Raw genomic sequence first — 25,455 nt, forward strand, 5'->3', positions numbered from 1 at the left:
TTTCGTGATGACACAAACAATATTCTTTCAGCAAGGATACGATATTTGCTGATAATCCAAAGTCTGCCTATGTTTGATTAAATTCAAGGGCATTCTATTGAATTAAGATATGTACAAATGACAGTTACATTTCATCTAAAGCAAAGAATAATAATAATAATAAAAATATGATTTTGAATGTTTTGCATTTTCATCGAGTTTGATCGATCTTAATATATTCCAGATCAATTAATTGTTGCATTCCCAGACTAGTAGGGCCCCCAGTTTACACTAAAGAACCATTCCCAACAAATATTTTTAAGAATGACAATTTTCAGGCTATTCTCAAACAATATTTATACAAGTGAATTACACATGCCTGGGAAATCATGGTTGCTTGATGCAGTTAGGCTAGCAAAGGTGCAAGATATTGTTTGCATTGGTTTAGAAATGGAGAAATAAACAGAGGTGATTAGGTTCAAACTTGTCTGTTTACTTTTAACCACGTATACACAGCTGTTGGGGTTTGTCAAATGGTCAATGGTAATTTCAGCTGCAGATGTAATGTCACGCCGCTATTGAATCGGTTTATTTGAAAGAGAACTACAGTGGTACCTCGACATACGATCGCTTCGACACGCTATCTTTTCGACATCCGGCGTAAAATTTGACTCAGCATTTGTTTCTGAACCCGACGAAATGCTCGAAATACGATAATTTATGACAGCGCCGTAGTTTGTTCGTTTTGCAGCAAGACGGACGCACGGCGGACTTTCTTTAGAAATCAACACAGGTTCCGAGAAGGTTAGTGCAAGTGGTGAAAAAAGGTGACGGTTACCATTGAAATAAAGATGAAAATGGTAGAAAAATATGAGCGTGGTGGTCTTATCCGTGAAATGGCTCGACAATACTCTTCCGACCTCCGTTCACCAGTCTTTATAAATTAAAGAGACAATTATTAAAAAGATCGCCAGCTCCGTCAGGTTTTAAATAATTTATTTCAGAACTTGTGCAACACAACACGCCCACTGTCCGCCGCAGTTGACGCCAGCAACAACTGAACGTTAAAAGAGAAAGTAAATTCTCAGCTGCACCTTTCTTACTCTAGCACGTCAACCACCCGGTGCGTTCAGGTACAGCATGCAAAACACGTCTTCCACATTAGAACCCGATTCATTACATTTTTAGAGGAATTATAATTATTATCTTATTATTATTCCGATTTCTATTTATTATTTGTTTGTTTGTTTGTTTGTTTGTTTGTTTTGCTATGTGTAATTGCCATTTGTAATAGTACCAGAAGTATTTATTAAGGGATGAGTGTAGGTTTTCGGGCTGTGGAACGAATTAATGGAATCAATGTGTTTTTATGGGGGAAATCCTGCTCCACATACGACCATTTCGACTTACAAACAAGGTCCTGGAACGAATTAACTTCGTATGCAGAGGTACCACTATTCTAAGTTGTTGACGACATGGCAAAAGAACACCAAATACCCCCATTAATATTTTTTTCACATTATCTTGCTTTCTTGCGCTCCATCCCTTGATGCTTCAACCGCAGCACGAATGAAAAAGTTTGGGTCGTTCTCAACTGCATCACACTGATCCAAGTTAGTGTTGTTTCCTCCTGAACGAACATCCTGGGAAGACATTGAGACCCAAATAGACATTCAGGTGAAACATTTTTTTTACTCAACATGGGGGAAAAATGTAACATGCTTTTGAGACTTCCACATTTCAACCTTCCCAAAATGCTGTTGGAAAGCCATACTGTTCCGGTTGACACTTATTTTAAAATAAATTCAGCAGGCAATATATTCCCCTACTTTAAAGTTTTAATGTTGTGGTGGTGTAAAAATTAAATATATTGTCTACTTGAAGTTACACAAAGTTTGCGTGTTTATCTTGGTGTGCAAACTGCATCACTGATTGAACAGATAAAATACTCCAATTCCATCTACCCAAACAGGGTGACAGCTAGACAAATGTGTTCTCCACTGTCGAGATGAAAAGGGCGGGGGTCATCTCACATGTGCATCTGTACTGTCTACAAGTCGAGCTCACTTGGGAAGTCCGAGGTTGCCATGACGCCAAGACACAGGACAAAAGTATACATGATGCTTCAGTAAAAACAAACAGGGACCCAATGCCGTCTTGCCGTGTCGGGTGCTACAAAGCAGCTTCCTGTGCATCCACATTTCTTTACAAAAACCTTTATACAGCATCAGCCACCTGGATTCTTTCACTCTGCTTCCTTTCACCCTTGAAAATGCTGCTTCGTATTTGTGCTTGCAGCTGAGTGTTTTTGAAATGCATCGGTGATGAATTTCTATCGCTGCTGAAAAAAATCAATGTGTCTTAGTCGACACCCTATTCACGACTGATGTGATGAAAGGGCAACACAAAGGCAATGATTTAAGACTCTCAAGATGGATTTGGTATAGATTGGTTGTGTGACAATGCCCAACACAAACACAAAAGTAAAACATTGAAAGTTCTGTGCAGGGGTGAGGATGCGATTCATTTCAAGGCTTAATAATGTTTGTTAGCGCTTACAACTTAGAGGTTCTTATAGGCCAGTTTAATTAATATTATGTATGCTACAATAAAAATACACAATGGCACCAATCTTGGACCTCATTTTTTTTCCACATTAGAGCCTCGTTCCAAAATGGTGTAAAATCATTTTTACCTCAAAATTATACGCTTTGTCAATACCAGGCTTTCCCCTACATACTGATAATCGTGGCGCTGCGCCACACCAAAATAAAAGCCGCCACACCTCGCAGATGAGACTTTTTTTGTATAATTCATTCTAATTATTAATTCGTATTATTCAACATGACATCAAAATGAATATAAGAAGCTCATTTTTACGCACTATTTGCCATAAGTCGTCTGAAAAAGCACGACAAATACAAATTGTTCCTTTACACGCATCAGTTCTCCTACTGAAGGTTTGCGCCTGGAGTACGTCAGCACGGAGATCGAAATTGGGAGAAAAATCCACAGAAAGGCATTTGAAGGTAATGAATTTACCTCTGGCTTATACTGTAAAAACAACCTTAATATGGACATTGACGTAAGTTCTTTATGGCGTGTCTTTGACCCGAATCGTCGCCTCCTAGCATAGCATTTGCTCGGCGCTGACGTCACTCGTTGTAATTTCAGATGAGGATTTTGAAGTACAGTATTTTGGAAACACAAAAGTTCCTGAATACAAGGGTCCGCTAACAAAATGACCATTATTGTTGTGGTGATCTAGACCGTCACGTTTCTAAATATTGAATTAGCGTCTGAAGCTAATTATATATTTCAGAACGCGAGGCACACGCTCCCCAGGTCTGAAGGTATTAGCTCTCACGTTCTGAGGAGTAGAAATAACTAAATGGTTATGGCAAGCGGTGTATTTTAATGTTTGTACAAAGTTTTCAAATGAGGCAAGATCACAGCTGGAGACGCAGATCAGGAAAGCGCACAGTTCAGCGTAGGAGAACTCTCAACTAAGCGAAATAGCAAACAGGGAATCTAGCTGGGACCCAACATGGACAGAAATGGCAAAGTTCAAGTCATGGCTGTCCTACACAAATCAAGGTGAGTGTTAAGAATCCTTCACGTATTATGTTTATCAATCATAAATTCATAATTGTATTATTTTACCTTAAATTCTGGTGTTGAAAAAGGTTAATTGTCTACATACAGGCATGAAAATGGGTCAGGGGTTAAAAAGGTGAGAAGGGTGTGGAGGAAATATGTTCCGGTACACTGTACAACCCAACAATATTGAGCTCTGTCGACCCACACTGTGTTTCAGCAGGGCTGCGCACAGACCGGTGGAGGGGCGGGTGCTCGTAGATCAAAAGGGGCACATTAACAAGTATTTAATACAACTTAAAACAACATAACTTCACTTTTAACCAGCTTTAGATTATAATTGGCTGCGACTGTGACATACTTTAATTGGGAGGGGGCAACAGTGAATAGAAATCAACACTGTCATCAACACTTTCTGGCTGTGACTCAGTCAGTGCTACTTCGCGGTTTTCACTTATTGCGGCGGGTTCTGGTCCCTATTAACCGCGAAAAACGAGGGATCACTGTATTTCTGAAAAGCTTTAAGAAGTAAGAGTCATTCCCACCACCCGTCGGGCCAGTGTTGTGCAGACACCGGCCGTCAGCTCAAGTCCCAGACGAAAATAACACGTCTCAGGCGGACGACGGGAGCGATGCGATGCGTGGCGCCCCCCTCCATCCGAGAGCATGCCGCTTAATTTGACTTAACAGTGTGTTTCTTCGTTTATATTACCACTAAATACACAAGCTTGACGCCAATTTAACGGGAGCTATTTTTTCACGGGAGATTTGGCTAGCTCTGGCAGTGTTCAACGCAAGCTGCAACGAATGGCAGTAACTTCATTATATCGCAAAATGTGAAAACGATTGAAACCATCACTCACCAAATTCAATCTGCTGGCAAATACAGGCAAGTGTGTATGCTGCGCTCTGGTCTGCCCCAGTGTGGATAAGGCCTGCTTTTTGTTTTCGCAGCTTTGCAATGCAACCAAAGGCTCTCCAAGCACTCCATGTACACGTAAGGAGTGCGTGCGATTGAAATAATGGAACGTAGTTTGGGCCGATGATTGGTTCTCGTCAGCGAAGCATCTAGAAGGATTTGCTGACTGTCCAAGTGTCACTTTTTTTAAAGGACCGATTCCTGAAGTGCTCAGTTTACGTACTAAGTTAATGACATGATGATAATAATAATAATAATATAAAATCTCCCGACCCCCCCCCCCTCCCAAAAAGAATTTCTCCTCGGATCTACACAATTCACATAGGTCGCCCTTTTTGACTTCAAAACGGCGAACTTCGCCGAAAGGTGAGAGATTTTCATGCCTGTATATACTATAGACATTATTATTATTATTGTCTATAACCTGGCATATTCCATATACAAATAATTACAAGACAGATGGCGTCTTGACATTGAAAGAAGTATAAACAAATCATTATATGAATTTGCACTAACAATCAGAAAAGTAACTCCAACAAAGACTTCAGTTTGAACTGAAGTCAGATTGACTAATGTAAATTAGACATATTTGATTTAAATCCAAATGGGTAAAACATTGAATGTGTTTCAGAATATGGACCAGGTCAAATGTCACAATGTCAAAAATGGCATCACAGACTGATAAATGGGGAGTGTTGCTGACGGCAACCGTCGGCCATTGCGTTGACAGTGCCCATCTCAACAATGAACTGTGAGAGATTTGTCTGCAATGAGAGAGTTGTCTGCAATGAACAGAGTAAGAAATTTAGTCAACTGTACAATGTAAGTTAGAGATGCTTGAGCATCTTCATTTCCAAGATCTCATTTTTTTCTTATTCCTGTGTAGGTGAAGACAGACTTGAGAATCAGGGGGACCATCATGCTGCACGCCTTTGACCATTTATTGCCGATTTCCCTTTTTATTTATTTATTTAGTCCATTAGAATCAAATGTTTGCAGGCAGGATGCAAACTTTGCAAAGGTTCAGGTTCTTAGAAAAAAAATATAAAATGGGTGTCATTTTAAAGCTATTCTGAGTGTATAATCTTAAATATGTGACATTAACCCCAGAAATCTTTATTCACATCAAAACATGGTGTCCTTTTATTTTGAAATGTTCACCGCAAGCACATTTACACTCAGAAAAAAAAAGTGGACCTCTATTTTCATCATACCTCCGGTGTTCAGTAATCGATTTGTCCTTTTTCCCGCATCGTTTGCAAATACTGTAAATCCGCATCGTTTGCAAATGCTGTAAATCAGCGAGTTTTCATGTTTGGACCACAGGTTTGTAATTTGGAGAAGACCGCCAATGTTTTATAGCAGGCTAAAGTGGTTAGTACATCGTCTTTTTTCCATTCGTCTCAATGTAACAATGCTCACGTTTTACAATAAATAATATAAATGTGTTTCCTTATTTTGTATGTCTGAACTTAAATTATACGGTGTGCTGATGACCAATAAACATCGGTGAAGGGAACTGGAGTCTCATATGCAATCAACACCCACGTGTGCCAAGGGCACGCAGCACACGCGGCGATAAATCACAGCTGGTAATTACCATGCTTACCATTACCACGACATACCACTGATTGCAAATGTTCAATATTAAGTACAGGCATTGAAATGAACTCAATTTTTTCACTCCATATTTCCAATAGGTTCATTACTTCCACCAAAGTTCCATTGTAGTAACCATCTAAAAAACTTGGTTATTCACTTTAAGCAAACTAGCGTACCTTGCAAATTATATTAATGTTTATTTTATTTATTTATTGTTGTTGACTACTGTTGTTTTGGTTGACAACTTGTAAGTTCAAAAAACAAGTTAGTTTTTTTGAATTTACAAGTTGTGAACTTAACCAGTTGTGCTATTTTCTTTTGGACTATATTCCTAAAGTGTTGCATACCTTCTGTAAGGCGAGCTTTACCACCCGTAGGCTGGCAGAGCACCGTTGAGCAGCCGACACACAACACCACAGTCTGAGCATGACTGAACACGGTGGTGATTTTGTAGCAACCTGAAAACATTACAAAGCATTATTAAGTTGTACTTTGTGTGTGAGAGCACGCGAGTGTGCTTGTGGTTGCACATGAAAAACAGTCATTTCAAACTCAATTCAATGGCGACCACAAGAGTTTTTCTATGCCTTATTTGACACCCCCATCACTACAAAAGTTAATGATAGGGCAACACATAAAGGCAAGATATTCATACAGAAATGTTGATCAAATATCTTGATAAACACAAAAATTGCATTCAATAGTAGAATATGTAACTGTGGCAGAGATAATATGGGTGCAAGAGTACCCTCTAGTGGTATGTGAAGAATAACTTACATTTTCAAAATTTTTATTTACCTCTAAAATACATTTACAATTTAATATTTTTAGAAAAGGTTGTTTCAAAATATTAAAGGTATTACTTTATTGAACTTAAGTGCAACACAACTGAATTGAATAATTTATTAATTTTCCCCTATACATTTATCTATGTTGCAACTAGAGTTCATATTCAACTGTGACTGGTACCTTTGCTTAAAATAATGTAAAATATACTTTAGGAATCAATCGCCTGTATTGTTTTTTAGGAATACTTGAGTGTACTACGTAACTGTATTTTATAGATGATCGTGATTTTGGTGCGTAGAGATCTTGAGAAGCACTGCGTAAAGTATATTTACATTTACGTTCAAATAGAGTAAAGCAATATTGAATAGGATTTCCCAAAAACAAAACATGTAAACATACAGACCTGGGCATTTGACATCCATGAAATAGGAATTTGGACTCTGCACGATACGTTTCTTCTTGTGTCTCCTTCTCTCCTCCTCAGAGGTGGGAAACAGCAGATCTTTGGCGAGCTGCAAGGCCAAACAGAAATTTTTGTTATTGTTGAACGGGGAATAATAACTGAGGTAAATTATATACATGTGAACGACCAGCTGATAAATCTCGCCACATAAAACAGTAGCAACATTGCCCCCCGTTTTAATTTAACTCGTGATTGAACACGTAAATATTAAATTATAAAGCATGATAATAAGGATTATCTAAGATTTAATATATTATAACAGAGTTATCAATAAATTCCTATGAAATAATATCCTACTATATTTGCAAATGTCTAAATTTTTTAATTTGGCTTTAAAAAAAAAAAAAATTACCCTCGATACGGAACAGAAATCAGTGTTACGTTAAAATGCATTATGTCTCAAAAAGCAACATTCCAATCGACATCACGGTTCGCTTTGCCGTCCACGTGTCTCGCCATATTGTCTTTCTAGGTTCATAATTTCCACATTACACGCGCGAATTTTCGACGTCAATGGACTAAAGCTCAAACACACTTTTATCCCGACGTAGTTCTACTAGTTAAAACACTTTTAAATGACGGATAGACACTTACGTGAATGTACGATACTTACGGGCATGTCTGGACTTGTTTCTAGTTGTACTCTAGTCGGAAGTAGACGCGAAGGTGACGCAGACACACCGGAAGTTGAATTTAGCTGTAAATATCACATATATAGAACTAGACGCAAAATGCGCCCTGTGAGCCAATTGGAATGACCGTTATTTATAAACGTCAGAGATGCTGTAAATTAAAATATTGTAAAATAATATGATATATATATTAAAATATTTTTTTTTAATTCCAACAAACGGCCAATCAAAAATCATAGCCACGTTAATGCAGTTTTTTTCAACCAGTCTGGTTGAAAATCCGTCAAGTTTTAAACGAGTTTGCATTATTTTAGTGGAGAAAATCACTTACCGTAACTTTACATTCAGTGCAGTAGAGTCACCCAAAGAAATTTACTGCTTCAAGATGACCCCCAGTTACTAACGCCGCAGACTCCGACTTCTCCCATCTTATTCTATGTATGAGATGTCTATGGAATGCCTCGGCTCACGTCACGTGGCCTCAAAACGAACCCGATTCATAACGAAACTGTGTGCTACATTAATCTGTTAGAAAAATAAAACAATCTGGTATTGGTATCTGGTACAATATTGGTAAAAAAAAAACTAAAACTTTTTTTGTGAACAACTGAATGACAACATTATGCACTGTTTTTTGTTGTTGTTGTTGTTGTTGTTGTTGTTCTTTTAAATACGATGGTTAGAATATTTGTACCCCTCTGGCATATATATTTTTTTTTTTTTGTTTATATTTTTGATTGTTCACCTTTGTCTCGTCATCATTTAAAAGATAAATAAGGACAACTACACTTTGTTTAGAATATAACAGTTATTTTGCAGATAATATGTACCTTTTATTGTAATCAATTTTACTAATTGGCTAAAGTTATGTATCTTTTGCCCCTTGTGGAATTTTTAATGACAGGAAAGACACCATGTTGTAGTAATAGTAGTGGTGGTAGTATTAGCAGTAGTAGTAGTAGTAATAGTAGTAGTATGGGTAGTTGACTTTATTTTCATTAAACAAACTGTACAATGAGGCTTTGAGTCCAGCACAGTTGAAATGGATTGGACATCTATTCCCGTCAGTAGGTGTTTTTAATATCGATTTCCCTCTTTTAAGTACCGCAACACATACTCTATGTTTTGGGCTGGCAGTGAATGAGTTAAGATAATGATGACTTTCAAATAGATGTCCACTGTAGTGACCAGAGGTGGGTAGTAACACGTCACATTTACTCCGTTACATCATAGACTCCATAATGGTATGAAGTTTTGGTTACATTTACTTGAGTAACTTTTTGAGAATAATGTACTTCTAAGAGTAGTTTTACAAAGCCATAGTTTTTACTTGAGTAGATTTGTGAAGAATAAATGCTACTTTTACTTTACTTTTACTTTGAGCTACACTAGTCGTAACAATTTTCCTCTTTATTCTACATACTAGATTTTACTGGGGTTTTTTTGTTTTTGTTTTTTGCCAGAGACATCAACAGTAGTGCTACTAGTTTCACTAATGAGACGTCACAATAATAATCATATGACTCCATTATACCAATCAGACTCAAGCTTGATGTTCTATGATCACGCCAGCCTGTTCAATCACAAGGCGTCTTCGAAGCACCGTTAAAAAAAATATTATTTGACGTAAAGCGCTGCTGTACACATGACTCGAAAGCACAGATTTTAACCTGTCTCCAAGTTTTTATTGACCACGGAAGACATGAGATATGAGATTTAGTTTCACAATAGGAAATATGTTTTCCCCACTAGAGGGCACTCATGCTCTTGGGACGAATGATGCTTCATTTCTGTAGATTTTTATTCCTGTCGCTGGAATTCAATTATTCTATTTTATTTTTTTACTTCTTTGGCTTAATGCGTTTATGTAATAGGTAACAGTAAAGTATGATAATAATAATTCACCTTTGTGCTGGGGAAAAAAAATATCATTTAAAAAAAAAAAAAAATCAAACATCGCAAGAAGTTACTAACAATATTACCCATTACTTCAGTATTCTTTTCACCAAATACTTTTTAACTTGTACTTGAGTACATTTTTTTTTAATGACTACTTTTACTATTTTGAAGTAATGCTCCTCCTGCTTGAATAAAAGTTTTGGCTATTTGACCCACCTCTGGTATTGACCACTGTCCCTGGCAAGGGCGTAGATTTGGTCTCAACATTGGTAGGGACGCTATCACAGCATAACCTGCATATACACTTTTTGCTGGGGTCGGGACATTAATAAGACCAGACAGATTGGGTGAACGGGGGTCAGGGCTACATTTCTCACAAATATACTGAAGTGTTGCCTACGTAAAAATGAAAAAAGTTGAAATTGTTATTTTCAAGTGAGAAAATGAGAGAAATCCCCCTTTCTTCATATAAACGAAATTTACAGTGGTTGTGTTTTTGTGTGTGTGTGGTTTTTTTTGAGGGGGGGTTAAAGAAATATCTGCATAGGCTGCAAATAAAATTATTTTTAAATGAATGATGGAGAAAATACATAAATACATTTTAATTCATGAATAAATGCACAGTTCAATTAACGTTAACAGTAGAAAACACACACAGTACAGGAGGACACTTATCTCTAAGCTGCTTCCTCCTTGAGTTTTGCAGGTTAGCAAGTTTGATGCAGGTCGGACTTTCAGTAGCAAAATTAGTGGCGTGTTCCCCACCTTCACAGCATTGACGTCTACTTACAGTGGCTGCTGCTGCTGCAGCTGGCCGAATAAAAATTCTAATATCCCTCGTCTTTGAAGGGGGTGGAGGAGGCGGCATGTTGAGATGTATTTCTGTCGGGGTTGTCTGAGTGTGCGTGTTTGTTTGTCGTAGTCATCAGCCAATCAAACGTGCGTTTGAGGAGAAAAAAATGGACCGGCACATTCAGCAAGTGAAAAGAGGTAAATGTAAGTCTGAACATAATGAAAACAGTAATTCACTTAATAATGGAAGAGTCAATTCTATTTGTACAAAATATGAGAAGACATTATAAATTATTATCATTAATAATTATCATCAATTATAATCATTATATAATTCAAATAAGGTTGCTTAAAAGTTGGTGGGGACAATTTGGTAGTGTTATGTCCCTACCGTCTATGCAAACCTACGCCCATGGGACTCCCTGGGTTAATCTTGATAAACTGTGAAAACTCGCGAAATCATGCCGAAATTAGAAGGCAATCAAATGGCGCCATCTAATGTATCTTCCAAGTAATGCATGTCCGAGAGCTACTCCCACCAAACTCTCCAACTACGTAATCTCTGTGCCGACAGCTACTTTTTTGTTGGGGGGGAAGCAGGGAAAAAAACCACGTAGACACTTTGTTGTTTTTTTAAAGGGACTCAAAAGATATTTTTGTTGAAAGAAAGACTATTTTTATGCGGTGATGTGTGCGGATGTGAAGTGCTGGTCAACAACGTTGGTCAACCAAAACAGGACAGAAGAGGGGTGCTGAGGGGGGATCCGAGTTTACCGGTGTCAAGTTTAGGGAAGTTTTCCAAGCAAAAAGACAAAGGAATTTTATTGACTTTGAAGTCGTATCGCTAAATAATGGCGAAAAAGTATGATTTTCTGTTCAAATTGCTGCTCATTGGGGATAGTGGTGTTGGCAAAACATGTCTGATCATTCGCTTCGCTGAGGATAATTTCAACTCCACCTACATCTCAACTATCGGTAGGAATTTAAAAATACAATTTTCGCTATCTTTCACTCCTGTCACTCAATTTTGTCTTCATTTTCAAGTATGGACTGGTATTTGGCTTTTGTTTGTCATCTTTTTCACACTTTGTTCCTCTTACAATATGTGAACACACTCAGACGACACATATCTCATTCTTCCACCCACACTCATTCCTATCTTTTTAACCATCTCTGCATGTGATTTTGAATCCGTCTCCACCCAGAGGACTGTGACCTATATATGGTACACGTGTGCTTGTGCTTTGAGTGTTCAATTGTGAGATATTTAACTGATGGTTTGCCCCCCCCCCCCCAAACCCAAACCCCATCGCCTCCTAATCCCTACTCCCGTCTTCCCAGGCATCGACTTTAAAGTTAAAACAATTGAAGTGGACGGCAAGAAAGTGAAACTGCAAGTATGGTAAGATATGATGCCCTACTTTGACTGTTTATAACTGTATGGCCATAAGCGGAGTTTAAGGGGGGGGCAGCCTCCCTCTAATGGCCGAAAAGTGTCATTGCATGTAATTGACTTTCCTATATATATAAACAAGTTGTAAAGCATTAAAGGAAACAACAAAAATGAGTAAATGAACAAAAAAGATATTTTTTAATGCGTCTAAATAATTTTTCGAACTGATCATGTGACTAGCACTTTAGACGGTCATTTGCTTTGCATATTATTTAAAAAAAGAAAAAAATCAGGGAGGGCAATTTTATTTTTTTCAAATGATTTTTACCTTTGTTTGGAATTTTTTTTTTTTTTTTAATTGAAGCAACTTTAGGGGGGATTTAATGACTTGGACACCAATGTCCTACCCATAATATGGCCCCTAAACAAAAAGGATTGCTAAAATCAAAGAAAACGTTTTTAATTAAAAATTAAATGTGTTCAAATGCAAATATTTGAGTCTCAAATATTTTTTCGCATTCAAAAACTTTTTTTCTACGATTGAATTTTTTTTTTTTTTGATTGAAGTGATTTTTCGTTTGAAAATATTTTTTTTGTTTGTTTGAAGCAACTTATTTTTTTAATTGAGTAATAAAGACACAAATGTCCTAGCCAAAATGTGACCCAAATGCAAAAACAAGATTACTTCAATAAAAAAAAAAAAAGACTTCAATCCCCCCCAAAAATTCAAAGAAAAATAGCTTTCAAATGCATTTTTTTAGTTTAAAATTTGTTTTTGCATTCAAACACATTTTTTTTGATCGAATAATGAAGACACAAATCTACTTCCATATGGCTCCGCCCGGGGGATGCAATTTTTGACTGGGGTAACTACATTGGCACGACACCGACGGGCGTACCATATTCAATGGCTGACGATCTTAGCGAAAAGTATAGCCGTTCTAAGCAGCCTGATTTAGGATTCCCCTAAAAAAATGATGGGAAACAAAAAACGCTCATTTTTTTTCATCAATTTAGTATTATAAATATTCTTGTAAGTTAATTTTATTGCTGACACTGCGTTTTGGGGTCATCATCATGTTGTGCCCCCGCTGGCCCAAAAGTCAAACTCCGCCTATGTGTATGACTGTAAATCACATGACACATTTTTTGCATATTGCACAAGAATCAGATGAAAAGTACAGTGGTATCCCGACTTACTTAAATACCCTAATCCGTTCCAAGCCCCCCCAAATTCAGACATAAATATTTTGAAATGCATAAAAATGTATCAAAACATCTATCAAATACATGTTATAATTAGATTATTGTACAATAAACATAAAATTAGAGTTATGCATGATGTAAAAAAAAACAAAAAAAACAAAAGCAAGAATAGAGTAAAGAATAAAAGTTAATATACTATCACAATATATATGTTGAAAAAGTTTTTGTTGTTGTTGATAAGACCACCTAACACCTTGCTTTCTTGCCGGGTCATGTTGGATAAGATACCATTGGAACGGAGAAGTAAACTGTTGACAGAGGAGGCGTTAACATGGCACAAAAACAAAATAATTGAAGGTCGAAAATGAAGATTATTGTCCTTTAGTGTCTTTAAGTAGGTAAGACATGCTTGGATTGTAGCCATGTTTTTGTTTGTTGTTGCTGTTGAGCTGTGCAGAGCACTGTTGGACATTCGTACAAGGGTGTAGGTTTGCATAGGGGCAGTAGGGACATAACAGTACTAACTTTTCAGGATGCTCAAATTGTCCCAACCAACTTTTAAGCAACCTTATTTGCATTGTATAATTAGTTCGGTTATATAAGAAATGGAGATTGTCTTCCCATATGTTGTAAGGATAGAATAGACCCTACCATTATTGAGTAAATTATTTTCTTTATTGTCACATCCCTTTTCACTTGGTGAATGTGCCGGTCCATTTTTTCCCCTCAAACGCACGTTTGATTGGCTGATGATTTGACTACCCCCGCCGCTCACACACACACGCACAATCACACAGCCCTGACAAAGTCATGTCGACAGCATGCCGCCTCCTCCGCCCCTTTCGAAGAGGAGGGATATTAATGTATAATTGTATTAATGTAATGTAAAAAGACGTCACTATTGTGGAGGTGGGGGGAAACACCACTAATTTTACTACTGAAAGTTCAACCTGCATCAAGAGTTAGCATAACATTAAACTGTGTGAACTTGCTAATCTGCAAAACTACTGCAGTCAGGCCAGCCTCACAAGGAACAACGAAGTCAAGCTAGCCGTGCCTCATTTGGATCATTGTTTGCATTATGTGCATTACGGTAATGCAACGCTTTGGCTTCAGAGTGCAAGTCCCTTTATTACCCAAGAATGGATCCACTTCAGGGGGACACTGACATGAACATGAACTGACATGAAAGAAAAATCAGTGATTAAATCACACATCAGAATTTCATGAGAGTACTTTGGTTCGAGTCTTGGGGTAGTGTAGTATGCCTCAGATGTAGATCGGTCCTTTGATATCTCCGATTTTTTTTTCAATATTTTTTGTTTGAGTTCAGGGGTGCTGCAGTGTCACCCAGAAGTGGACCCATTCTTGGATAACTCTTTGTTTTTTTAATAAAGGGACTTGCACTTCAAAATGTAGTAGGTTTTGAAAATAAAGGTTTTAATAGAACGTTGTATCACCTGAACCAATACATGAAAGTTAGTATCAGTCAATACAGATTAATTTTGCATTGATCATTTAGCCTATCAATTAATTGGGTTCACCCAATGTGTTTGGTCTTTCTTATTAATGTTCCGTCCCCAGCAAAAAGTGTACATGCAGGTTATCCTGTTATATCGTCCCTACTAGGAGTGGGAACCTCTTGGTACCTCACGATTCGATACGATTTGCGATACAAAGCTCACTATAACGATGATCTGACGATAAGGCGATACAACGATTATCGATACATTGCTCACGAAATCATTCTAGGATATTCTAAAAAGAACTAATAAACAGAAAAACAAGCTTCTGCTGTGAATTGGAATGAGTTTATCACTAGTAGACGTCCAATCCATTTGAACTAGGAGGGTAAACGAATGTTCATTCGCTGCCATCCCTCCCACTTCAAACGTATATAACGTCTATGGCCGTCAGTGACAGCCAGGGCCAGGCAATGAGGTAATTTTTGGCCATTTAAGGTCATGTACCTGTTGATTATGGGGTATTTTATGGGTCACTTCCTGTTCTGTAACTCAAAATAAACAGAAAATGACCCATAAAATACCCAATGAATAGGCAGTGACTCAAACTCAACAGGAAATGACCCGTAAATGCCCTAAAATGAACAGCAATTGACCAGTAAATGCCCTGAAAATTGGACAGAATCACTGTGAATAGTCTGGTTTCGAATGAACGAACGTTCCCAGTCTAAATGGAATGGGGCGTCGAGCTGCAGCCTTAGAGTTAACTCAGACACTCACTATGATGGAAGATTTTGGTAGCAACTTGTTGATTTCTTTTTATTTATTTTTTTAGACTTTGACACCTTTTTAAAACAATATCTCAATTCTTGGTAGGAGCATATCGATAACCTTTTGGGAAACAAAGTATCACGATATATCACCATTTCGATATTTTGTCACACCCCTAGTCCCGACCAATATTGAGACAAAACCTACACCCTTGTATTCGTGTGCAATTTATTTTAGTGTTGTGAAGAGGGGGTGTAAAACTGAGGCTTATTGGCCCTCCTAGTAACTTAAAAAATAAAAAAATAAATAAGACACTACCATTTTCAATGTTGGATTAAACACAGTTAACTGTAAACCATAACCAAAGAACATACACACCCATATAAGATACTGTATAAGACAAATGTGTTTATGATTCATTGCGCTATCTAGCTGCGGGGATTTTCATTTTAATACTTGGGTGCTTTTATTTCCAGTACAAAAACTCCAACACACACTGTAAGAGAAAGAGAATGCTGTCTTTGTCTTAGCCTAGTAGTAGTACATAAACTACTCAGCATGCGTGTGTACTGCTGTTGTGCACGCCTTGTATGGAAAAAACGCACGCACATGACAAATTTGGACCAAAACGGCTTTGTTTTGGATGGGCAAAAACTAAAAAAGATCCACAGCACCCCCTGCTGTGTGTGACTTCTAGCACCCCTGTTCAATTCCCAAGTTCGACAGTTAGCCATGGTGGTACATTATAGATGTACCATGGTATTATACCAGGATAAATAGAAATGAACTCCTCACGTACCCTTCCATATTAGTCACATTGCAGAGCAGTCATAATAAAGATATCGTATTGGTCTTTCAACCTTAGTTCCCAAACGTTCCCAAACATATTCTTCGTCTGTCAAAGGGCTTTAGTATTTTCATTGCAACATAATCAGGTTAGCATGTGCTTCTTTTAATTGTTGTGTTTTACTACAGTTCAATACAGTACTTGGCCTTTGATTTTTATGAATAATGGGTCCTCCAGAGTTCAACACAATTCTTTCCAGTATCTGGATCATCCTCTAAGTGTTTCAATTAGAAGAAGAATTATAATAATTAGGGATGTCCCGATCGATCGGCATCCCGATCACGTCATTTTCAAGTATCGGAATCGGCAAAAAAATATCGGCCATGCCTTTTTTTAATATATATATCTTTTTTAATTAAATCATTTTCTTATTGTAGTTAATGTTACAGACATAATATTTTACACTCATCCAGTGTCATTAGTTTAGGCTTAGGGTAGGGTTATCAAAAGTATCCCACTAACGGCGGCAATTAATTTATTTTGTAATTTGTCACAGTAAAGTATTTAACGTTGTTAATATATACGCTGCACAAACCTCTTACTCATTGTCGCGCTCAACATGTAATGACGCCGTTTTGTCTTTATAGAGAGATAAAAGGCAGTGCAACATGAGTAGATTGAACTATGGCAGCCTTTGAAGCCTTTCTTCAATTGGCTAACACCTTGCAATCCCTCTCCCTGTGATTAGCAATATCATGGGAAGCAATGTGGGGAAGAAAGGTAGCAAGAGATCTTTGTCTTAACACCTTAAGTTATTTCCCACAGCAGAGAAGATATATCCATTGGTAGCATGACGCACAGTCATGGTTTTACTTCCCATCATGCAATGGGGCATGCTTGCAGTATCATTTACTGAAAGCTCAACAAATACACTAGATGGCAATATTTAGTTACAATACACAAAGTCACAAGTGTTTCTATCCATGGATCCCTCTCACAGAAAGAATGTTAATAATGTAAATGCCATCTTGAGGATTTATTGTCATAATAAACAAATACAGTACTTCTGTACTGTATGTTGAATGTATATATTCGTCCGAGTTTTATTCATTTTTTTCTTAATGCATTGCCAAAATGTATATGATCGGGAAAAATTATCGGGAATGATTGGAATTGAATCGGGAGCAAAAAAAAGCAATCGGATCGGGAAATATCGGGATCGACAGATATTCGAACTAAAACGATCGGGATCAGATCGGGAGCAAAAAAACATGATCGGAACAACCCTAATGATAATACTTTCAAGGATCACACTGTCACTATCACAAAACCTTTAACAATTGACTAGACTTCTCAAATGTCGATGTCTTCAGAGGTTTCTTGATAATGACATTATTTCCTTTTCTGCCCTGAGCTCTGTCTGCTGTCACTTCAAGTCAGATTCATTGCTTGTGTCTGCACACATTCTTGGCAACCTGACGACAGCCATTTTCTTCCCTGCCAACATTTTAATAATGCACCCTGCGGATGAAAAGTGCAGCCTTGCCTTCTCTCCACTCTGTTTTGACCAGTTTTGCCTCATGCAGGGACACGGCAGGCCAAGAGAGGTTCAAGACCATCACCACAGCTTACTACAGAGGAGCCATGGTAAGCTGTGAAGGATCAGGCGTTTGTGTTTGTCCCAAAAGTATCTGACATCTTTTTTGCTCTCGCCCAGGGCATCATTCTTGTGTATGACATCACAGATGAGAAGTCCTTTGAAAACATCCAGAACTGGATGAAGAGCATCAAAGAAGTGAGGCTATTTTCCTCTCAGTAAACATTTACGATTAGGACTCTAACCGAGTTGCATCCAAGTTTTAGTCACGAGTTTGTCTTGACTCACTTCTCGTACTGCCTTACTGTTTCAGAGACACTTCATCCAAACAAATGTTTCTTTTTTTTGAAATACTTAATGTAAAAAAAAATGGAGATATAAGTCAAAGAACACTTTACTTAAGTTGAAAGAATCTACATTGAAGTGTTTCATGATATTTAGTCAAACCATAGACTTCATAATGGTATTGACGGGGCGCAAGGCCGATTACTAAGGGGCATATCCCCATCAAAGCTGACTAAGTGGAATCACAGACAAAGAGCTTTTTATGTTGAAAATTATTGTGAATAAATGCGTAAATCCCTCAATTCTTTATGGACGTTAAACAGTCTCGATTATTGGTTAAAAGCAAAAAAAACAAAAAACGGGCAGTATAATTTATTTTACGTAAATATGTCGAATGTGCTGCTCATCTTTAAGTCACTGTAGCGCCACCTTGCAACAACAAAGAGCTTGCTACGTTGAAATTCTTGTGAATACATGCTTAAATCCTTGAATTCTTTATAGATATGGACGTAAAAGTCTCGATTCTAGGTTAAAAGCAAAAGAAAAAACGGGCAGTAATATTTATTTTACATAAATATGTCGAATATGCTGCTCAACTCTAAGTCACTCTGGCGCCGCCTTACCACAACAAAGAGCTTTTTACATTGAAATTATTGTGAATAAATACTTAAATCCCTGAATTCTTTATAGATATGGACGTAAAACAGTCTCGATTCTTTGTTAAAAGAGCAAAGAACTGGGCAGTTACCATTCATTTTACGTAAATATTGCGAACTATGATGCCAATGCCGCGACGGCTAATTTCTCCCATTGATTTTTTTTTCCCAACGTTTCAAAATGCATGCATGGTACGAAAAATATAATAATTACCTTGAATCCTCCAACAAATCACTCCTGAGACAATCCTTCCAGTTTGTATGCGGTACAGCTTTGGTACTTTTATCCTAAATCCGGCGTTGAATCGTTGAATGTGTGTGAGATGGGCCCCCTGCTTGAAGGCTTTGCGCAGTGGCTGGCCGAATTGGACTGTCAATACAATTATGAAGTCTATGGTCAAGCATTCCAATAATTTTCTCAGCATTGCATGTGACTGTCCTTTTATCAAACACTATTAATGAGCAAGGCTTTAGAGCAGAAACTGTGATAGTGTTTCCACCATCCATCATCTTGTTTGTTTGTTGGCTTGCAATCTCCATCTGTCCGTTTCTCACTTTAATGCATCCCCCAGCCCCATATCTGAATGCAGCTCAACTCGACCTAATCAATCCATTTCACCCCTTCTCTCCCAGAATGCATCAGCAGGGGTGAGTCGAATGTTGCTCGGTAATAAGTGTGACATTGAGGCAAAACGGAAAGTTACTAAGGAGACAGGAGAAAAGGTGAGATGACCCTAACAGAAAGATTTTTTTGCTTTTTTTTTCCTCAAATACTTTTCGATACGAGTGGTATAAGCACTACTATTTGACAGTCATGATTACAAGGAAGGATTGTTTGCGAGGTGCATGCATTCGGTAGCTCAGCATTCTATTTACTTGAGATAAGAAACAGGAAGTGATTACCATCTATATCCTGGCAGTTGTAATTATGCCCTGCTTGTTGTTTACAGCTGGCTAAGGATCACGGCATCAAGTTCTTTGAAACCAGCGCCAAGTCAAGTATTAATGTTGAGGAGGTGAGCTGCAATGCTACAAACTTTAAACCATACTGAGCTTTAACTCTTAAGGCATTAACATTCAATTTTGTCCATTTATATTTCCATTTTGTAGTCCTTTCTGTCATTGGCAAGAGACATACTTCACAAATCCAGCAAGAAACCCGTAAGTCAAATGTTATAGGGCAAGCTTTAGAGCAGTATTTTTAACATATAAGTGGCACTTTTTTTTTCCAAGTTTGGCTAGTCCAGTGATTTATAGACCCTACTCACCTACGTCACAAAATGACGTGTCGCTGTATCCGGCCACCATATTGTCCGTCATTTTTTAGCCCTATTCTCAATGGTTTCAATTAGTCGTGCAATTTCTAGAGCAATTCATGGAAGCCCCGGTGTTATCTGATGCTGTAAACTCATTGGATGCGTTGCATAAAAGGCGTTATGTGGAAAAGCTTCAGTTTATCCATTCGCCAGATCCATATTTGATGCCTAAATCGATGTTTTTCGACCCGCTGTCTTCACCCGTCTCTGCCTGACATCTGTTACCCTGATATTTGCAACTATCTTGTCCGCACAAAATCAGCCTATTCCCATGAAAGTTTGAAAAACTTTAAGAGCTTGGAGGCTTATAAATACTTCGTTGCTGGTTGAGTGAAACAGGTCCTCGTCCACGAAAATTCGGCAGGAATCTATCTTGTGCTCGGGAAGGTTAGTTACGAAATTTTCAATTCAAAATCTTTTGTTCTTGCCAACATCCACTGTCAAGTCTAATGTATTTCATGTCATTTGTCAATGGAGCTAGTGCTTTTAATGTTTATATGGTTTAGCGATAGCACTCTCACTACATACATATATAATATGTAATAAATAGCCTACAAAGTGCGATAGCACTACTCCAGATTGTCCCTAGTTGAATTTATTTTTTGGCTTTTGACCTCAATAGTGAAATTGTAAATTAATTGTATGACAACTGTCTTATTATCCCCTTATAATTATATATTTTCAGGTAGTTCATTCACAACGTCTGAGTGTATGTTGTCGGCGATTAGCCTAGCAATGATCTTAATTGTGGTTGTCAGCCCAAAACCCTCTAAATATATATTAAATGCATCTTACCAGATATAAAATGACTACTACATAATCTGTGGTAATCGTTTGGAGCCCAGTTTTCTCGTCGAATTGCAGCAGCCCATCTCGCTCTCCTCTCCGGGTCTCTCGGAATCCGGTAGAACTTCAAGTCTCTCCGTCTATCTTCTCTGTTATTGCAACCGACCGCCACACACGCCTTCACCATTTTGATTATTAATGTTAACGAGCCGAAAAACACGCCATAGTAGGAGGAATTTACGTAGCGGTAATGCATCAACAGTGACGAGTTGACGGACAATATGGCGCGGGGGCGTGGTTGTGACGTCATGTGAGTAGGGTCTATACTCAGGTGTGATCTATACAGTGGGGCAAATAAGTATTTAGTCAGCCACCAATTGTGCAAGTTTACTTGAAAAGATTAGAGAGGCCTGTGATTGTCAACATGGGTAAACCTCAACCATGAGAGACAGAATGTGGAGAAAAAACAACAGAAAATCGAGTTGTTTGATTTTTAAAGAATTTATTTCCAAATTAGAGCGGAAAATAAGTATTTGGTCACCTACAAATAAGATTTCTGGCTGTCAAAGAGGTCTAACTTCTTCTAACGAGGTCTAACGAGGCTCCACCTGTATTAACTCATTATCGGTATAAAATGACACCTGTCCACAATCTCAGTCAGTCCCACTCCAAACTCCACTATGGCCAATTGTAGACCTGCACCAGGCTGGGAAGACTGAATCTGCAATAGGTAAAACGCTTGGTGTAAAGAAATCAACTGTGGGAGCAATTATTAGAAAATGGAAGACATACAAGACCACTGATAATCTCCCTCGATCTGGGGCTCCAGGCAAGATCTCACCCCGTGGCGTCAAAATGATAGCAAGAACGGTGAGCAAAAATCCCAGAACCACACGGGGGGACCGAGTGAATGACCTACAGAGAGCTGGAAACACAGTAACAAAGGCTACTATCAGTAACAAAATCCGCCGCCGGGGACTCAAATCCTGCACTGCCAGACGTGTCCCCCTGCTGAAGCCAGTACACGTCCAGGCGCGTCTGTGGTTCGCTAGAGAGCATTTGGATGATCCAGAAGATGACTGGGAGAATGTGATATGGTTAGATGAAACCAAAACAGAACTTTTTGGTAGAAACACAGGTTCTCGTGTTTGGAGGAGAAAGAATACTTAATTGCATCCGAAGAACACCATACCCACTGTGAAGCATGGGGGTGGAAACATCATGCTTTGGGGCTGTTTTTCTGCAAAAGAACCAGGACGACTGATCTGCGTAAAGGAAAGAATGAATGGGGCCATGTATCGAGAGATTTTGAGTGAAAATCTCTTTCCATCAGCAAGGGCATTGAAGATGAGACGTGGCTGGGTCTTTCAGCATGACAATGATCCCAAACACACAGCCAGGGCAACAAAGGAGTGGCTTCGTAAGAAGCATTTCAAGGTCCTGGAGTGGCCTAGCCAGTCTCCAGATCTCATCCCCATAGAAAATCTGTGGAAGGAGCTGAAAGTTCGTGTTGCCCAACGACAGCCCCAAACCATCACTGCTCTAGAGGAGATCTGCATGGAGGAATGGGCCAAAATACCAGCAACAGTATGTGAAAAGCTTGTGAAGAGTTACAGAAAACGTTTGGCCTCCAATATGGCCAACAAACGGTACATAACAAAGTATTGAGATGAACTTTTGGTATTGACCAAAAACTCATTTTCCACCATGATTTGCAAATAAATTCTTTAAAAATCAAACAATGTTCCCTTTAATGTTATCGATTATTGACAGTCGGTATGATTTGATCTTGCCAGAGATGATGTAAGCCGAAACTTTAAAGTGCCACATACTTCAATCATCGTTTAACTAGTTAAACAGTTGCTGGGCAACTTATTGTGTGGGCTCATTCATAGAAGCATATAATAAAGACAAGCATTTTTCTACTTTATTCTTGTTTGAAAATAATTCGGTGGGACAATAACATATTTACAACTGATCAGAATTATTACATTTGAAGTGCTTACAATTTATTAATATATATATATATATATACATACATAAGTTTTTTTAATTATACTTTGGGGGGAAAAAGTGAAAAAAACAATTCTTATATGGATCTCTTTCCCATGCTAAATCTCAATAAATACATTGAACACCTTTTTTTTTTAATTTGTGGGGTGGGGATACTTTGCGGTTTTTCACATATCGCGGCGGGTTCTGGTCCCCATTAACCGTGAAAAACGAGGGATAACTGTATGTGTTTTTATTTGGAAAATCTCTTAAATGCTTACTTCCTGTTTCCTCCTATCCAAAAGGGTCCCACGGGCCGAGAAGTGAAGATCACCAGCAGCACACAGAAAAAAACCTCCAAATGTACTCTTCTCTAGAAATCGGGACACAAACACACTGTGCCAGTCGTCCTTGAACATAAAAGAATACATCAGTATGAACCAGATAGACCCAGTCGGTGACATGTCACCATCTGGTGTCTCACATGTCCGCAATATGTACAAGGCCTGCTTTTTGTAGTTTCTCCACACAATTGCGTTATATTCCATTTTTCAAAAGTAAGTGGCAATTTATTTCATCGGCTTTTTGAAAGTCTTCTGAATTCATTCCATGCATTTCTACTTGTGGCCTGTGCAATAAGTGTTAGAGCATTCTACCACTAAATCCTAAAACAGGACAAGTGGTGTTATGAGATGCGCTTTTGTAGTTTTTATGACAGATGGTATGGGCTTTCAACTCTTCAACATGTTCAACTACCTGTTACTCTTGAGCATTTCATTCATTCTGTTAAATGTTTAAAATCAAACAAAAATGCACACTCGTGGAAAGTAAGATTAGCCAAAACTAATTGCAATATGTGGAAAGTGAATGTTATATGGAAAGACTGAGCATGTGGTAGTTTGAGGCAGTCATAAGTGCAATATTGAAGATGTGAAGAGAAATGAATGATGAATGGAGCATGTGAATGATTAGGATGTGAGATTTGTGAGACTGTTTGAGCAATTGCTCACTCACTCAAAAGTGCCATGATGACAACAGCTCACCATTTTCTTCCCTGCAAAAACACGTGTCCTGCATCTTAGTAGGCTTCAATCTGCCACTGTATTTGGATTTGGTTTGTGGTCACATTTGTGTTGAATAAAAACTGAAGACAGTAGTCTGTGTTGTGGTTTGAAAACACTCCTCTAAGAAAAACAACTGATTGATCAATACTCATCCTATTGCACTCTTTCTAAACATTTTAGCCCATTTCACAGTTTATTTAACACAGATTAGTTGCAGGTTAGGTACATTAGTAATGTGCATATTTTGGAATTTATGCTACAATATCCTAAACAATCACAGTTAGAATCCGCAAATGAACGTAAATTGATATTTTACAATGTAAGAGGGATGGAATTTGAGTTTGCTAAAATGAACAATGTGGTGTTACGATATCTTAGCAACAGAAACAAAGAGACCACAATATGTCAAAACCTCAATGGCAGCACCAGTAACTGCATCAAGGTTGAACACCCAAATTCATGTTTACCTATCCTATTTTGGTTGTGCCAAGACATGTGATGAAGGTTATGATAATAATGTGTTTTATGGATAAATTTCTACAATAATTTAGAGGATTTGATGCAAGCTGTTTGCCCATTTTGAACGACATACACCAAACGTCTGCATAGTGCATGCATGTTTAATTCATTTACATTATTTCATCCATTTTAGACTCTGCTTGTCCATGGATACACCCATTTAGACCCACTAAAATTGTTTTAGACTAGTAGTCTATCTTGCACTTTGTTGGTGGATGAGTTGTCCATTCAACCACGAGGAACCATCCACCTTTGAAGCAAAACAAACGAGGGACCTTTCTGATATAATCAGAATTCCTTCATTTTCGTCCATCCACTATGTGAATGACATTTAAATTCTTCATCTGAAAGAAAATTAGTCTCGGTCTCGGACCAATAAATATTGCTCGGTGGAGCTCCCCTACCACTTGTCATCTTCTCGAATAGTGCCGACACTCCTCCAAGGCCACTTGACAGCCAAAAGCTCTCGGTTGCCGATGTCATAGTTCCATCAATAGTTCTAATTGGTTCACTGATTAGAACTATCAATGGAACTATGACAAATGTTCAAGAAACCAGTCTGAGATGATTCCAGCTTTATGACATGGCGCATTATCCTGCTGAAAGTAGCCTTAAGAAGTTGGGTACATTGTGGTCATAAAGGGATGGACATGGTCAACAACAATACTCAGGTAGGCTGTGGCGTTCCAACGATGCTCAATTAGTACCAAGGGGCCCAAAGAGTGCCAAGAAAATATTCCCCACACCATTACACCACCACCACCAGCCTGAACCGTTGATACAAGGCAGGGTGGATCCATGCTTTCATGTTGTTGATGCCAAATTCTGACCCTACCATCTGAATGTCGTAGCAGAAATCGAGACTCATCAGACCAGGCAACGTTTTTCCAATCTTCTATTGTCCAATTTCGATGAGCTTTTGCAAATTGTAGCCTGTTTCCTGTTCTT

General features: G+C 38.2%; 2 protein-coding genes and 1 non-coding gene across 3 annotated transcripts; 1 reads left to right on the forward strand and 2 right to left on the reverse strand.

Annotated features, from left to right (window-relative positions):
* Nucleotides 1-451: 451 nt before the first annotated feature.
* Nucleotides 452-8,018, reverse strand: rps27.2 (ribosomal protein S27, isoform 2). The gene is made up of 4 exons (XM_057834629.1): nt 7,963-8,018; nt 7,290-7,398; nt 6,445-6,555; nt 452-1,622 (listed from the first exon to the last, which is right to left on the reverse strand). The coding sequence occupies exons 1-4, from the start codon at nt 7,966-7,968 to the stop codon at nt 1,594-1,596; spliced, it is 255 nt and encodes an 84-aa protein (XP_057690612.1). The 5' UTR covers nt 7,969-8,018; the 3' UTR covers nt 452-1,593.
* LOC130915492 (small nucleolar RNA SNORA13) lies at nt 6,608-6,740 on the reverse strand. The gene has a single exon (XR_009063100.1). It is a non-coding gene; the product is annotated as a small nucleolar RNA SNORA13 (small nucleolar RNA).
* Nucleotides 8,019-11,218: 3,200 nt separating the features above from the next.
* rab13 (RAB13, member RAS oncogene family) lies at nt 11,219-24,080 on the forward strand. Its single transcript, XM_057834628.1, has 8 exons — nt 11,219-11,647; nt 12,014-12,074; nt 17,879-17,939; nt 18,010-18,087; nt 19,464-19,553; nt 19,781-19,846; nt 19,941-19,991; nt 23,230-24,080. The coding sequence occupies exons 1-8, from the start codon at nt 11,524-11,526 to the stop codon at nt 23,299-23,301; spliced, it is 603 nt and encodes a 200-aa protein (XP_057690611.1). The 5' UTR covers nt 11,219-11,523; the 3' UTR covers nt 23,302-24,080.
* The last annotated feature ends 1,375 nt before the right edge of the window (nt 24,081-25,455 follow it).

Source organism: Corythoichthys intestinalis, chromosome 4, assembly GCF_030265065.1.
Source record: "Corythoichthys intestinalis isolate RoL2023-P3 chromosome 4, ASM3026506v1, whole genome shotgun sequence".
NCBI lineage: Eukaryota > Metazoa > Chordata > Actinopteri > Syngnathiformes > Syngnathidae > Corythoichthys > Corythoichthys intestinalis.